Consider the following 17807-nt stretch of genomic DNA (forward strand, 5'->3'; position numbering starts at 1 on the left):
CCTTTACATCCCTTATGGATTTTATTATTAAATTTTATATATTTTTATTTCTTATTTTTGTATTTCTTTTAAATAAATTTATTTTACTGTTCTTTATTTGTTCACCTTGGACTAGAAGCGGCAATCTGAGAGTTTGACTGTGATATTAGTTGTAAGTTTTTGTGATATTAGTTTAAGTTTTTGAGTGATATCTTATCAGTGGTATTAGCTTTAAGTTTTATTTTAAGTTTAATCTAGCTTTAGTTTTTAGCTTTTTATTTTTATCTTTTGTATGTGATATTAGTTGTAAATTTTTAGTAATGTTAGTCTTTGAGTTTTTAGTTATATTTTATGTATATTATTTCATTTAAGTTTTAGTTGTTTTTTGTACTTTAATTTTAATCAAGTAAAAAAATAACTTTCGAATAGACAGAATTTAATAATCTGCAGTTACGAAGCACAATCTAAAGCGTAGTGAAATCTTGAAAACTTTAATGAGGTGTTCTCTAACCAACATCTGATTCAATACCAGGATCAGAACCTAGATCTACTGCTCCACTAGGCATCAGAGCTCATCGCCTTTCCTCAGCTATAAAAACATACAATTACCTCCAGCCCTTACTGTTGCTCCATGGTATAACCCCGCTTGGAGGCCTTCTCTTGATGATTACTGCTTTGATCTTTGTCAGTATAATAAAAAGAACACAAATCCAGTTATTTTGTGAAACAAATTTTATAATATTATAAATAGCATGAGTTCTCCTCATGTTATAGTTTATACTGATGGCTCTAAAACCGTTAATTTTGTTGATTGTGCTTTTGTTGTAGTCAACAGAAAATACATGTTTGGCCTCCACAGCATCTTCAGTATTTTTGTTGCATAGCTAACATTTACTGTTAATAAGGCCTTAGGTATAATTAGCCCAACATTTTGACATTTACTTGTTTGCTCGGATTCGATGAATGATGTGTACTCCAGCCACGCTGTAGTTTATGAGATTCAGTCTGTTATCTTGCAAATGACTAGACATAATACAACAGTGAGCTTCTGCTGCATCTCCAGCCATATAGGAATTTTAGGCATTGAGTGCGCAGATAGTGTGGCAAAAGAGGCTTGTTTTCAGCCTACTTTTCCAACTTGTAATGATCTTGTGTGTTTCATGAAGAGGGTTGTTCACGATGAGTAGCAAAGTGAATGGGATGCTACTATTAACAATAAACTTCATCCAGTTAAGCACACTATGTCATGTGGAGCTCCTCATGCAGAAATAACTGTCGAGAGGAGGCTATTCTTTGCCATGTACGAATAGGGTGCTCGTTGATAAAAAGAGATGCACGCCTTTGTGCTCACTGTGACTGCCAACTAAAAGTGACCACATCCTTGTGGATTTATCTGTTATGCAGCGTTGCGTTGCAAGTTTAACTAGGGGCTAACATGCAAACTATTCTAGGGGATAATGAAAAGTTGCTATCTTATGTTTTATGGTTTCTTACGGCTGTCCATTTATATTCAAGTATTTGAACTGTAGCGTGCTTCAGCTATTCATGCCAATTGCTGTAAAGCAGATGGTAATTTTGTTATTTTAATTGAGATATGTAACATGATATATTTTTGTTTATCTGATTATTACAATAAATATATTGTGTCCGAGTGATAACACAGAAGTATTTTTTGCCCAGAAAAACAATAGAAGATTGGGATAAATAAATACCTGGGCAAATTTTTATTAATTAATCAGCTAATTAATTAATAAAAAATTGAACATGTTAATTACAATCTTGTTCTAAACATTGAATAGTAGATGTGCTACAAACAAATAAATAAAACGTACTACTACATCAGTATATTTATACTTATTTATTCTTTGGCAAAATTAGGGTTATAGAAAATGTTTGTTTTTTATGGTGTCTTTTTTATAATCATTTTTATTCATTACAGTTAGAAAGTAAGTATTGGTGTCATGATGATCATTTTTTGTTCATTATGGATTTTATGAACTTGTTTTAATTAATTACTTTTTATTTTCATTATTTAAATAATTAATTAAACAAAATTAAATTTAAATTCCTTGATTGGTTATATTTATTCATATCTTTCTGAAGTTTTGTAGTTGTTGAGTTTCCCAGTGCCTTAGGTTTAATAGAATTCGCTTGCAGTATCCTTCAGCTGTCATAAAAGATAACTAAGAGGCTACTATTTGCAGACTTTACTTGTTATCCAGTCTTGTTGCCTCCTTTTTATTGCTTTTCTTTTGATCCATTTGTCTAAGACTTTAACCTATACCAATCTCCTGATGGGTTCAAAATTCCTCTTTAGGATTGGTTGGCCCTTCTTTCCACACCGTTTCTTATCTTTGATTTTTCTTTCTTGAATAGATATCATGGTTATTGAATCATTTATCACAGCTCCTTCCTGTACTTTTGAGGAATTGTAGGTAATGGAGTGGCTGCTTACGTGGTAGAGAGTGAGGGAGATTACTCTTTCTGTGGGGGATTTTTCAGGGATTTCAATTCCATTTTGAGGGTTACATTATTGTAGTAATAAGATATACTATTACTGGATCTATATTTGTAATTATGGAAACATTTTTTCTTACAAAAACACTTTTAGATTTTAATATGAATAAGCAGTAAAATCTTCAAACATATTAAAGAATCATACTATTTCATATCTATTACTTTGCCAATAATTTGGTGTATTTGTTGTCAATTTACATTTCATCTAATTTTAAACTTGTTGAAAGGAGCAGAAATGTAGAACAAGGCTGTAAAATATATCCTATATAACAATGAATTACATGAAGACTGCAGAGCACTGTTGCTTCAAGATATTCATATGTTCTTAGCAAATTGTCAATAACACATATAACTGTGTTTGTACATGTAAATAAATTAGCGTAAAATGATCAACTGCCTGTTAATTCAATGTTAAGTTTTGCCATTGGTTTATTAGGGTGCTATAACACACTATAGTAGTAAAGTTAAATGCATTGTTGACATAATTTAAAAAAAAATTGGAAACAAAAAATTAATTTACAGGTTTTGAAATATTTGTATTTTTTCATGGACTAAATTATGTTATCATTGTTAAATCATTAACGATAAATGATTCATAAAAAAATGTAAGATACATACTACTGTTTCTACAGGCCGTGGATTATTCCAGTCTTCATCATCTGAACTTGATTCTGAGCTTAATTCAAAGCTGAAGTAACATTCCCCAGATCCATATTTGGTGAAGTAGTGAACAAGTGCAAACTATAACAAATATGAAAATGGATTACATGATTGATCAAGTGAATGGGGAATGGAGCAATCTACCAATTCATACAGGCGTATTTTTCAAAACTTTGACCTCATCTGGAGGGCCCCCTGATGTTTTAATCAAAATTTCCTAAAATATGTCTCTACTAATTTTTTATGGAGAATCCAAATCAGGTCTCGAAACCGAGAGGGCAAATAGTCTGGTTTCACCTGAACTGAATAGTCTGAATTCACCTGAACTGAATTGGTAAATTACTTAGCATTTATTAATAATAAATGGAAAATAAACATGTAAATTAATTTGTCTACAATTACTGTAGTCAATTTTAAATAAATGTGTGATTTAATACTACTAATGAAGTCAGTTTTATAATGATTTCTTGATAAACACTTTATTCTGATGAATACCTAAAATACATTATTTAGATCATGTTAGTAGGTGTTTGTAATTTATTAATAGGGTGATGTTTTTTCTTAAAAGAAAATCTTTTAATGTAATTTTAAATATATTAGTGGAAAATCTTTTAAATGGTTTGGTAATAATTAAAATTGGGAAATAATCCAACAATTATATTGAGTTATGTGTAAACACTTCTGTTGTTTGGTTTGACAGAGATGAATATCATTATTTATCTTATGATTAAATAATTATTATTTTTAGCAAAGATTGCACATTAATAAATATAAACCCATGACTAAGTTAATATTATTAATTTTCTAAATATCAGCCTACGTGATCCATATTTATGGGTGTTAAACTATAATCTGATAGCTTATTCTTCACTTTGCAAACTCATTATGACTTTGAAGGAATTTTAGGAAATGCTATTATACTTCATAGGAATATACGGGGGGTGTAATAAATATTTAACGATAATGTCAAGCTTAGCATATTACTCAGATACTAGAAAGCAAATCAGTATGGCTTGATTCCAACTTGTTATTTCTTCTCAGAATATAATTTGATAAAATTGAAATTAAAAGAATTTTTTTTTGTGAGATTAATGTCATGTTATTAAATATATATATATTTGAAACTTTACCTAATAAATTAAACTTCATAAAGACTTTAGTATCTGTTGATACTAAAATTACATCTGTAATCTAAAAACTGTACTCAAATCTCTTTCTGTTGCTCACAAATTACAGTACAGTTTGAAAATGTGTGGCTTATCTTTAGCTCAGTATTTGTATTATAACAGATTTCAGAAAACTGGTTCAGCCATTTTAATGCTTTATGATAGTAAGGCAACTTTCATACATGCGCAGATTGTTGGCACACTATTGTTTTGTTACTATTCTTGGTGTGCTACAGTTTGTTAACAGGTTGGATTAACCTGAAACTGCATTTTTGAGTTTATTGAGAATATAGTATGATTGATTGAGGTGTGATATAATATGATAGATTGAAGTTCAATAAGCTAACAAATAAGAATCTTCTGAACAAATTTATTGGCCACCATTTACTGACATCACTTTGAAAAATAAATTATATGAAAAATTATTACATATTACGTATATATCAAGAAACCTTACTGTAAAATTTCATAAAAATTGAAAAATGTATTGAGAAGTATCATAAACCCCCTAAAAAAATTAAAAAATGATTGATCAAAATAAAACCTTGCTTCAATCAGTCAATTAAAAAAATAAATCATTTTTTTTCCTAAAGAAGAACTATTGGGACTTTAGCATATACGAGGTGTGTTCAAAAAGTAACAAGGATTTTTGTTTTTGGAAAGAATTTTATTTATTTGTCTACATTAATGTTACCCCCTCCAAAATAGTCCCTGTTAGATATTATATAACTATGCCAGCGCTTTTTCCAATCCCCGAAACACTTCTGGAACTTTGGAATAGTGTTTAGCTCTTTCAGCTATTCACTTTTAATCTCATCTATGCTTGTAAAACGACGGCCCTTTAAGGTTCTCTTTTTTTGGGGAATAGAAAAAAAACATCTGGGGCCATATCTGGCGAACATGGCGGCTGGGGTGTCATTATAGTGTTGTTTTTGTCTAAAAATTGACGAAAAAGCAATGAAGTGTGAGCAGGCGCATTATCGTAGTGCAAAAGCCATGAATTGTTTCGCCACAAATCCGGGCGTTTTTTTAGGATTGCTTCGCAAACCGCGTTGAACTTGTAGGTAATACTATTTATTGATCGTTTGACCTTGTGGCAAGAACTCATGATCACTATGCGGTTAAAATCGAAGAATACGGTGAGAACAACCTTCACATTCGACGGTACTTGTTGAGCTTTTTTCGGTTTTGTTGATCCAATGCCTCCACTGGGACGATTGAGCCTTGTAGTTATATATCGTTGTTGACTTCATTTAGCGCCTCCTGAGCCGCTTTCGTTCACCGCTGTTTTTTTTGTTCGAAATTCTGGAACAAATTTTGCTGTCACACGTTTCATACCCAAAACACCCAAAAAAATTTCATGGTATGAGCCAGTTGATATCCCAACATCATCACCGACTTCTCTGATTGTGATTCGGCGAACATTCATAATCAGTTCTTTCACTTTTTCCACGTCTTCATCGGTTGTTGATGTGCTGGGGCGTCCGGGGCGCTCGTCAAATTCAACCCGTGAAGACGGGTTGAAGTTGACGAAGAAGGTTGACGGGAAACGCTTATACCACTCGTAAACCCTTGATTTACTCATAGCAGACTCCCCAAAAGCAATATTTAACATTTTTAAAACATTGCTACACTTTACTCCATTCTTATAGCAAAATTTAATACAAATTCTCTGATCCGTTATTTATACAAATAAAAAATCGCCGATCGTACCTAAACACGTTTTATCCTTTTGACAGTTGACAACAGACTAAACATCCAATATGCCTTAAAATGTACAGATACTTTTCAGACATGTTTACCACAACGAAAAAATCCCGAGAATCGGATTAATACAACCCACTAAATTTAAAAATTCTCGTTACTTTTTGAACACATCTCGTATATACCGTGAACTCTTTTTTAATTCACTTGAATGATTCTGAAAAGTAGTTGTATATGTTGAAAGTTCATGTGAACATTAAAAAAAACTCAAGTATATTAATTATGTTATAATATCAGGTTTGAATATTAGATAAAGCAGAGAAATAGAAGTGTTTTATATAATTGGGTATGAACTATATATTGTGTAGCTAGTTAGGTCTGAAATGTTTCATATGTGTTTTCTTTCATAATACTGTATTGCAATTTAATCATTTTAATTAAACTAATTGAATACAAGTCAAATGCAACCTAAAAATATTGTAATCAATTAAAAAACTGATTACCTTTTGTCTAATTACTGAGACCAATTTTATCATCTAATGAAAGAAAAACAATCTACTTTTATTTCTGGAAGCTTAAATGAAACATTACACAGCAAAAATTTACTTCACAAAAAGCACAGTGAAAATAAAGAAAAGATATTACCCATAGTGTCTCCATTACAGATTTGATGTGATAAAAGTAAATGTGTGCATGAGGGTAATGGACACATGTTATTGATATACCGTGTAATTGATTCACAGTTGATGGGTCTACAACAACATTAAACAATATTATTATTTCATTTATAACAAGCTTTATTGTTTGGTATGATTCTTATCTGGCTACTGAACAGATAACTGAAGTCATTTGTTATAGACTGTCTATATTTAATCCATTATTAAAGTTTTTATGAATAGAATTTGGTTAATGGAACAGTCGATAAAAATATTTTAACTAAGAGAAAGACTATTGCAGTATTTCTTTGAGTTACAGAGTGGTCAGAGGTACAGAGTTGGCTATGTATGTATGAAACATAACCAGATTAAATATTTCTCAATAAAAAAATGTGATGGTAAAACAGTCTCTTAGTATGATCTTTCATAGCAACTTGCATTAGCAGCATTTTTTTTATAACTGTAGATAAATATGATTGTATTTTTAATAATCCTGATAATCTTTAAATAAAATAAATTTAAATAGGAAAAAAATGCGATTTTTTTCTTTGAATTACTAATATTAATAATTAAAGCTTTGTTACAGTTTTATTTTAAATTTCTATTTTTCTTTTGTAATCCAAATACTATTCTTACCTGTATTATTGTAGCAAATATAAATCCAAATGAGAGAAAAACAAAAAAATCAAGAGCTGTTGGATATGGTACTTTTGGTAGATCTGTTCTTGCTTCTAACCCAAGAAATGTCATTGTCAATACTGTTGTAATACCTGTAGCAAAAATATCAAATTAAGAAATCTATTTTTCTTGAAATGATAATTTATTAAATATTTTCAATATTAAAAAATTATATTTTTAACATTTTTGTGTATATTTATTATCTTTATTACATATTTGATAAATTAACAATTTTCTTAACAGTTTTTATTTATTTCAGTGCCCTGAAAAAAATCAACAGAGAAAGAATTGACTTTTTTGTATTTTTTTGTGATATGGTAAATTTATGATCAGTTTATATCAGTAAAATGTATTGAATCATGTTTAAAAGTACTCTTACTTCTAAAATTAAGTTGTATTTTACCTTCACTTCTTCATGCATGTGTATCTTCATTTCTTCATGTGTTGTGTTTATGTAAAATTCCAATTCTGTGAGGTTTACCTTTTTCTTATCATTTGCTGTTTTTTTGTCAATGTTTTTATAGAAAACATCGATTCGGCTAATGTTTTACATTTTACATTATTGTTTTATTGTAATGGGATGATTTATGAAATCTGTTTATTATCTAAATGAAATAAACTATTTTAAATTAAAAAAACAAAAAATATGAAATTAACAGTCATTTTCTGGTAGTGTTTTTTAAGGTAATACGTCAAATTCATTAAGTCAGTATTTAAAGAAAAAATTAAAAGTACTATTTTCTAAATCTTTAATGTTTTTGCTTGAAGTTAGTTTTGTTTTGTTTTAAAAGTTTATTCTAATTTACTATTTTTAATTCTATGATCATTTAAAATAAGGAAATGTCAATAAAACCAAAGGTTTGGAACTTGGAACTTGTTTTTTTTTAACGGCCGTGACTTATTTTAGGTACTTCCTATTTTAAATAACCTTAAAATTAAAAAAAGTACATCTTTATGAATGTAAAAGAATTTTGGAGAAATAGCATAATGAGACTTCTATCAAGCATGCGTAAGGTCGTTTGGAATGTGGAAATGTATTAATTTTATCTTGGGTTCTTTTTAAATAATTTTTTTGGAACAAAAATATTTTAATTATCAAATTGGCATCAGATATTTATCATTCCAATACTAAGTATGACTATGAAACATTAAAAGGTTCTTTTAATTGTATATGAAGACCAATGTAATTTTTATTCAAAAAATCCTTCACTTATTCTATTGGAAGAAACTTTCAGTGGGATCAGAGGATTCATAATTTCAGTTGTTTTTTATTTATATTTTTCTTTACTATATATTTGCTATATTGTGGACACCACTTGCTGTCTTCTGTAAAATCCTTGTTTAGGTTTTGTCTTGACTGTAAAGTTAATTTTTTTCAACAAATACCACATCAGTGCCATGACTATTTTCATATAAATGCCAATGGCATGTATTGTACTCATCCAAAGAGTAACTGTGTATCTTTACCCAGCATTATTTGTTAAATATTTCCATTGGAACTGGTTATTAAATACTGTTTCTCCCATTAATATTTTATACTGTTATCAAGTGAATTTAGATCTAAGAATACTTTTGTTTGAGATTTCAATTTGTCATAAAACTATCAAATTATAGTGTGATACAATTTAATATATCCAGACTCAGTAATGATACAATTTTGAAATTTACAGTCCTTTTATAATCAAAACGGTCTGTACTGTAGTTACTGCTATGCCTAATAAAAGTAGAAGAATTGAATACAAGTATATTCTATTTAAAACTTTTGCAATAAACGTTAGTAGACTAGCAACATGAGTCTATACAGCTTAGTTTAAATAATATAAATCTATCAATAAGCCATGTGATAGCTTTAATGATGTTAACATATTTAGTGTATTCTGCTGAACAAATAATTAGAAAATTATTCATTAGAGTCTTCTTCATATTTTATTAGTTATTTATTTATATAAAAGATTCTGATAGTTATTTTGATCATAAAGTAAGATTGCTGTTATGGAAAAATAAAAATTTATGTTTAAAAAATATATAATTTTTAAGACAGACCAAACCAAATCTGTTATATAATGAGAGTCTTACTTCTACATATATATGATAAATATATATTTATCATATATATTAATGCATCATAACATTTAATGTATCATTCCTCTTAACCTGATCCTACTCGTGAAAAATTGGAACAGCAAACAAAAAATTGAAAGGTTGAATTATACTTCATAATTATGAATTGATAGTTGAACATCTAATAACTATTATATTTTTCTTCTACGATTCTAGGTGCAATTTAAATACATATGTTGGCATTTATTAATAGCTAATAAAGCAGTAGATAACACAATGAAAAGTAGTAGTTATAGATTATTATTATTGAATTTAACATTAAAACACTTTAATCAAGTGCTGATATGGCCAAAGTAGAAACTTGTTTAAATCTCTGAAAAATGTAAAGCTCTAGTTTAGTTTTGGTATACTTTTTGGTGTTTTTCCTCAATTTTACTTATTTTATTTTTATTAATTTTATTTTATTTTGGTGCTCTTTAGACGGTTACTGGTCTACCAACAATATATATGTTTATGTTTGTATATTGCTAATTTCTTTTTCTTTCTCTGTTCTCTAAGTCAGTTGACAATTAACAAACCTTTCATCTGACAGTTTAGGCTTGAAACTTTTCATACATTACAGAATCCATAAAAAGTAGTGTAATAAATGAATGTAATAAATAATAATAAATAAATATTTGTTTCATTAAGATTTTACAAAATAATTTATCTATGCAGTTTTCTTTACATTAAGTGAGCAGTGCTCAAATGATATTTGGAATTTGGAATAGAGATCTTGCTGTATAGAGGTTAGTACATCTGATGCGATTTAAATTACTTAAAAATCTATTTTAATCCTAAAATGTTCCTCCTTACTTTTATTTAAATTATAATAGCCATGTAAATTAATTGGTATAAATAAAACATACATAAAAAATAATTATGAATGAAAAACGGAACTTTGAAAAAGAAATTTTTCATTGATTAGTGTGACATTTTAGAAGTCTTCAGATATCTGGTGCAGCTTTCTTGATATTCCAGATTGAAGGCTCTATGAGCAATTCATATGAGAGTAATATAAAACCTTAAAAGCTATTCTGAAAAAAAATATTTGAGGTAGGTGTTTGACTATTTAAGTAAAAATGTAAATAAATAAACAATTTGTTATAGAAGGAGAAATGTATGTTTGTTCACTATTAAAAAACCATTTCAGTTAGACCAGTTAAATTTTTGCTATTACATTTTATAATACAAGGTTATATAAAAATAAATGGAACATTTGAAATACTTAATGGCAGCCATGTACAGTTGGCAGCACTGTTTTATGCAGAGGGAACCTTGCCACTCAGTCATCATGGAGCAGAGAAACTGTCAAATATAAACATTATAAAAATGTTTTACAAAGCCAACGATAGTTTGGAAGGTGTACAGGAATTCCGATGGCAATACAATTTAGCGTGTGTACATCAAAACACACAGATTAAAAACTTTGAAGAGATGGATCAGCTCTGAAAAAAAATCAACAGGACAACCAAGAAGTGCTTGTATTTCGTATAATATTGAGGATGTATGCATTTCAATCATACAGAGCCCACAATGTTCAATTCATAAACAAGCAGCTGTGGTTGGGTTATCCCGAAAGAGTGTTTGAAATTCTTAATTTTGACTTAAAATGTAATGCTTACAAATTTCAGATCTTGCAAGAACTGTAGGAGAATGATCACCAGTTTTGCTTTGATTTCTGTCAAAAGATCATAGCAAACATTAACGAGGACAAAAAAATTTCTGAATAAGCTTTCTGGGTGTCAGGTAAAGCACATTTTCATCTCACAGGTTACATGAACAAGCAAAATTATTGTTACTGGGCATACAGCAACCCTAATGAAGTTCATGAAGGCCCTTTACACAGTATCAAGGTGTAGCATGGTGAGTAGTTTTGTTGCACGGGGTCATCAAACTGTACTTTTTTTGAAAATGAGGAGTGGATCACAATAACTGTCCCTTTGGATTAGTATGTTCACATGCTACAATCTTTTATTATATCTGCATTGAACAATTTCCTACACCAGCTCAAAATGGTTTTAACAGGGTGGTGTGATGGTTGAGATGGCATACAGCAAGTCAATCATTGGCAGCTGAGTGAGAATTATTCAGTATCTATATTTCAAGATTAGGTGACATTTCCTGTCCACTAGGATCACTGGGAAACTTTTTGTTTGTATTTTTTCTTGTGGGGATACTTTAAGAGTGTGTTCTATAAGAATCAGCCAAAGTCACTGGGTTAATTGAAACAAACAGTTCAAGATTAAATTTGTGGTATCCCAATTGAGATGTTGCAGAGAGCAATGGGGAATCTCAAATGCACATTGGCATTGTACATACGTAGAGGAGGATGCCATCTACCTGATAGAATTTTCAAAAAAATTATATTAGGCATTTTGATAATTTAATATTTTTTTTTTATATATTATATTTTTTAATTATAATGCTTATGTTTCTGTCAACAAATTTTTTTATTGCCTTTTTCAAAAGTTTCCATATTTTTGTGTCACCTGCATATTTTTGCTCATCATTGTATTTAGTAGCATTAATTTTCTTTGAATAACGTGAAAAAGATTATTGATGATATAACTCAGTTTGTAAGCTTCTCTGAAATGATAATATTACATTAAAAAAAACCTTATCAATAATATAAAATATAACTAAAAGAATGCACAGTCTATATTATTAATTTTTATAACATGTTGACTTCTCACCTAATGATACTCTATCTGCAGTTGCCTCTCTGTTCAGCCAGAAGGACACCCATGACAGGACAACCAAAAGAACACAAGGACCATATACTTGTATCATAAAATTTCCCATGTGCCGTTGAAGATGAAAACTAACAACTAACATTGAATATTCTCCTGAAAAAATCATATTCCGTTGAAGGTGACAGTCCTTAATAGTAAAGTATTTGACAAAACATTTTATTGATAAGTACTCTTTATTTATGTATTTATTCTGTTTAAAGTTCATTTACTTGGAATTCTTCAGAAGATTTAATTATTAGACTTATTTATTAATTACTAGTGAAGATCTGCATATTTTGTTAAATTAGCCTGTTGCAGTTATTTGTAATATAAAAATATTTTACTAAAATAATTTTTAAAGATTTTATAAAAAGATCCGCTAATCTAAATTAAATTAAATCTCTTTTTTTCATATATCTAACTTCACCATATATAGAGTGGAACTTTTATATTGTACGAAAAATTATATGCCTGACAGATTTGAACCCAGGTCTTTCTTGATGGAAGACTAAGACACTACCAATCCACAAAGATCTAATAATTATAGGTAAATTATATTTTATTGAATGTTATTAAATAAATTTAAAAAATGTACTGTCAAAATAGATTGTTAGATAATTATTTTAAAGTCTCTGAATGGCGGGTTGGTGGGCCGACCTGCCATGCAGGACCTACTGCTGGCAGGTGGGCAGGCCTGTTAAAGTTGCACAAACATGCCCCTGGACTGAGTCATGCTTGACTGCAGATCTGGTCCAGGATGTATGAGGAAAAAAAAAAAAAGGTCAAAATTAATATTTTCACTAATATTCATTTAAATTGCAATAAAACTGCAAGACAGGAAACTTTCTTATCAGAGGGAAAAAAATTTTTGTTGAAAATGTATGTAATGATACTTTAAATTATTATTTTTTTAAATGAAAGTGACCACAATATATTACAAAAATAATGTAATGTTTGCTATATTTCAGAAAGTGTGCAAAATTTGATGTAACTTGTTTTATCAGAATTAAATGAATTTGTAACTAACTATTATTTAATCTATCTTAAATACAATAAAACAGTAATTTATGTTTAAAAACTACCTGCAGTAGTTTAATTAATTTTTCTTTTGTTCTTCATAAACCATCACTCAGCAGAAAATTTTATTATTGGGTTTAAAATTTAAAATGTTTTATGTTCAAGGAATTATGATTACATATAAAAATTTATTATGCTCATTAATAGATTATTTGCTCAATAAAAAGCATGTTTTTAAATGCATTCATTGTCTGTCAGTTGATCGCCCCTCTCTTACAGGCCAGTATTTTGATAGAAGTTCTTTAACATTGTTATTTTAAAAAATTGTTAATTTCTAATTCATGAAGTGTGAAATACACATCTTCCCTGTCTATATTATTAATGATGCCTTGAAATTGATAAAAAAATAACCTTTTTTCTCTTCAACCCAAGTTGTATTAAACTATGCAAAAAAGATAGTAGCAAAAAAATGTTTTATTTAAAAAAAAAAAAAACATGTGCTTTCTCCTTGTACTTTTCTACCTCACCAGGTTTTAATTTATGTCCATAAAGAATGGATCCATATGATTATTATTTCAGCTACACCATGTTTTTTATGCAAAGGGAAAATAGAAACTTAGAGGAGGTTACACAACATCTGTAGAAAAAATACTATTTAAGTATTTCAATAGAAACTTCGTATATTAAAGCGGTGGGTTCTTAAAAACAATTTTTTGGAATTAAATTTTGTGGTAACATTTTTTAAAAATATTTTTTTATCAAAGGTTTGATAGTCTTATCCTAAAAACATCCTAAACTAAAATCGTAGTTTAAATCTCTGGTTCAGTATAATTGTAAGTTGTTTAATGTAATAAATAAAATCTTTTGTTCGTAATCAAAAATTTTTTTCTGTATAGAAGAAATTTTATTTTATCCCAAACTGATAAATTAAGCAACTATTGGTAGTAATTAAAACTACTAAAATTTTATTTTATGTAAGTATTAAATAAACAGCAATGGAAAGTAAGATGGAATAAGTATAGGATAGAAAATAAGATGCATAGATGTTTGTTGCTATGATCATTTTGGCAGATGATATATGCTCCTCAAAGATTGTTAACAGCTTGGAGGAAGGAATGAAAGGGTATGAAATGAAAATAAATATGGGAAAAGTAAAGTCATGGAAGTAAACAACAAAGAGGATTTAGTGATAAGAAGTGAACAAAGAGTAGAAAAAGTAAAGAAGTTACAGATATTTGGGGACTGTAGTATCAGAGGGGTGGAAGAGTGCAATGGAAATAAAAGAATTGATAGCAGTGGTAGAGGAAGCCTTCACTAAGAAGAAGAAATTACTATGTAGTAAAATTCTGGAAGTTAAGGAAGAAGTTTTTTTGGTTGAGGGTCTCAAAGTAAAGTGGCTGAATATAATAAGAAATGAGGAAGTAATGAACAGGATTAAAGAAGAAAGACCACTGATGTGGGAATTACATAAAAGAAAAGGAAACTGTTTAGGACATGTGGTTAGAAGTTGAATCTTAATAACTGCAATGGAAGGGTCAGTTGAAAGAGGAAAGAGGCAAGAAAGAAGAAAGGAAGAGGATAATAAAATTATTATGTAAGGTGATGATTAGAAATTACAAGGTGATGAAGAAGAAGGCTTGGAACAGAAATGGATGGAGGCAGTGGTGGTGCAAGGGACCTGCCATCAGATAGAAGAACACTAGATGATGATGATGATGATTAAATAAACAAATTATTTATATTTTTTCTAAAATTTTATTAAGTTATTAATCTCTTGGATATTTTATTTTTGTGGATTATGTTATGCTATGTATAACAGGATAAACTAAAAACAGTAGTATAAAGCATAAAATTAACAATCAAAATGCACAGTAACAAACAAAAAATATTAAAAAAACTAAAACACATTATAAAACCTGGAGGTCCTGGTTTTGAATCCTGGTCAAGCATGGCAATTTTCATACGCTACAAAATTTCATTTTTATATCCTACACACAAGCGTCAAGCTTATGTGGCGATATCATTAACCAACCCCTCCCAAAAAAATGCTAAAAAACACATTACATTAATTATTAAATTTTCAAAAAAGACGCATTGCCTTAAGAAACCACAAATCGTCAAATTGCTTCCTAGAATATTTAGGATGTTAGCCCATAATTTAAATTTTCAACATAATATTGCATAACAGATACAGTCCTAAAGGATGAGGTGTATGTTTGTGTTAGTTGGAGGTTGCAGTGAACACAAACAGGTGCATCGGTCTGATTCATGAGGTTCCATGAGTAACTTTAGTGTGCCCTATTCGCAAAAGGCAAATAATAACCTCCTCTCGATTGTTATTCCTGCATGAAGAGCTCCACAATGATGGAGTTTCCTTAACTGTACAAAGTTTATTGTTGATGGTAGCACTACATTTGCTTTGTCACTCATTACAAACTGCCCTCTTCAGAAAACATACAATCACAAAATAATGCAATTTGTGAAAGAAGGCCATACATGTATCTTCTTTTGCCAACCACAAAAGCACAACCAAAAGAGTTATCATGTTTAGAGCTGTCTGTATAAACACTAGCATCAGGATTCATGCTATTTACAATATTATAAAATTTTTCTTGCAAGATAACCAGATTTGCGTACTTTTTATGATACCGACAAAGACTAAAGCAATAATTTACAAAAGAAGGCAGCCAGGGGTGTAATAATCTTGAGTAACAGGAAGTACTAGAAGTAATTGTATATTTAGAGTTAAGCAAAGGTGATGAGCTTTGACGCATAGCAGGGCAGTAGATCTTGATTGTTGCTGATATCGATTAAGATGTTGTTTGGAGAACACTATGCGAGCTACATAGTGGCAAATAATATGGTTTTGTCTATATCAAAGTGATGGCTCACCATTATTCAGTTATAGACTTACTACAGGGCTTGAACAAAACACACCGGATTTTTAGAATTTTACTTTCAGGTCCTTTAAATGTGGTCATTTAAATTAAGGTTGCCGAATCTCTGTCGTTCATGGTCTCGCTAGTAATGTACACACTGCATTGTTGTCTGTGAATTGTTTGGGTTGTGGTATCTTTGATTACGTGTGAGTTATTACGTTATAAAATCAATAGGAAAATCGAAGTTGCGCCGACTGTGAAATACGTGGAGTCATACGGTTTTTAAACCATCAAAACGTTAAGCCGGCTAAAATTCATAGACAGTTGGTTGCTGTGTACGGTGATAATGTAGTGAATGAAAGAAACGCCCGAAAATGGTGTGAAAGACTTAGAAATAACAGAATTAAATGTGCATGATGAAGACGTTCGGGGAGGCTCTCGATAATAACCGAGGACTTGTGAAAACGCGTCGATGATGTTGACGATCGTCGCTCAACGAATTCCGACCTGCCTTCTTTTTCCTGTTGTTTCAAGAGCTGTTATTAGTCGTATTGTTTATGACCATTTAGGGTTCAGAAAGGTTTGTGCATGTCGGGTGCCGCATATCTTAACGGAACCTCAAAAAAAATCCGAATGGGATCTGCTTTGGAAATTTTGATGCGCTACACAGAAAAAGGTGATGAGTTCCTTAATTCAATAGTTACCGGCTATGAAACATGATTTCGAATTACACGCCACAGAGAAAACGGCAGTCAAGTGGTCATAAAGGTCAAGCCACAGCCATTTAGACGTAAACTGATGGTCACAGTCTTTTGGGATCGGTTTGACATACTGCTGATTGACTTCAATACGTGGAACGAATATAAATGCAGAAGTCTATTGCGAAACTCTACGTAAGTTACGGCGCGCCATTCAAAATCGGCGACGGTGTGGCTGAGCGACGACGTCGTCCTGTTGCACGATAATGCACGTCCACATATTGCGGGTCGACGCGTGATTTACTGAGAACATTTGGATGGGAAATATACGATCAGCTACAATATAGTCCGGACTTAGCTCTTTCTGATTACCATTTGTTTGGGAAATTGAAAGAATTTTTGAGTGGTAAGCAATTCGCGGGTGACGATGAACTTAAAAATTCTGTTAATCAGTGGCCAAATGGACTGGTGGGAGAAGAATACGACGAGGATATATTGAAGCTCGTGTGTTGCTACGATAAATGTCAATTTATGTGGCGATTATATAGATAAGTAGGATAAGGTATGTAGTTTAAGAGAAATAAAAAATATTTACAAAGTTTTCAAAACAAATTTTTTTACAATGAAACTGTCTTTACTAACTTCTCGTAAATTGAATACTCATCTAAGAATAATGAACATATAATGACTTTCCGCACGCAGTTTGTAATAGTATATATGGCTACAGAAAACTAGGTAATAGGACACTTCCCTGTAGTATTTCGTTTTCTAGAGTGAGATTTTTAAGTAAGAATATCCCAGAGAGTAAAAAATATTTGCCATTTTAAACTTAGATTAATCTATCCACTAACCATTTAAATTATATTAAGTCCTGTCTATATCTTTTCACATCATATGTCACACATATGTATACATTATACCTATAATTTAAGCAAAACTCTTTCGAAATAAAAAGTTTCTTCAAGACTAGAATTTCAATTTTTTTATCAGTTTTATTAAACACTACATACTCGTATAG

The 17807-nt window shown here is 30.1% G+C and overlaps 1 protein-coding gene across 1 annotated transcript in view; it reads right to left on the bottom strand.

The window, feature by feature from the left end:
* LOC142319967 (gamma-aminobutyric acid receptor alpha-like) overlaps nucleotides 1-17807 on the bottom strand; it is a 79211-nt gene that overhangs the window by 21648 nt on the left and 39756 nt on the right. Inside the window, exons 4-6 of the mRNA XM_075357646.1 lie at nucleotides 12157-12309; nucleotides 7319-7452; nucleotides 3115-3237 (exon numbers count right to left, since the gene is read on the bottom strand). Coding sequence (XP_075213761.1) covers nucleotides 3115-3237; nucleotides 7319-7452; nucleotides 12157-12309 — 410 coding nt within the window. The remainder of the gene's footprint in view (nucleotides 1-3114; nucleotides 3238-7318; nucleotides 7453-12156; nucleotides 12310-17807) is intronic.

Source organism: Lycorma delicatula, chromosome 2, assembly GCF_047948215.1.
Source record: "Lycorma delicatula isolate Av1 chromosome 2, ASM4794821v1, whole genome shotgun sequence".
In the NCBI taxonomy this organism is placed as follows: domain Eukaryota; kingdom Metazoa; phylum Arthropoda; class Insecta; order Hemiptera; family Fulgoridae; genus Lycorma; species Lycorma delicatula.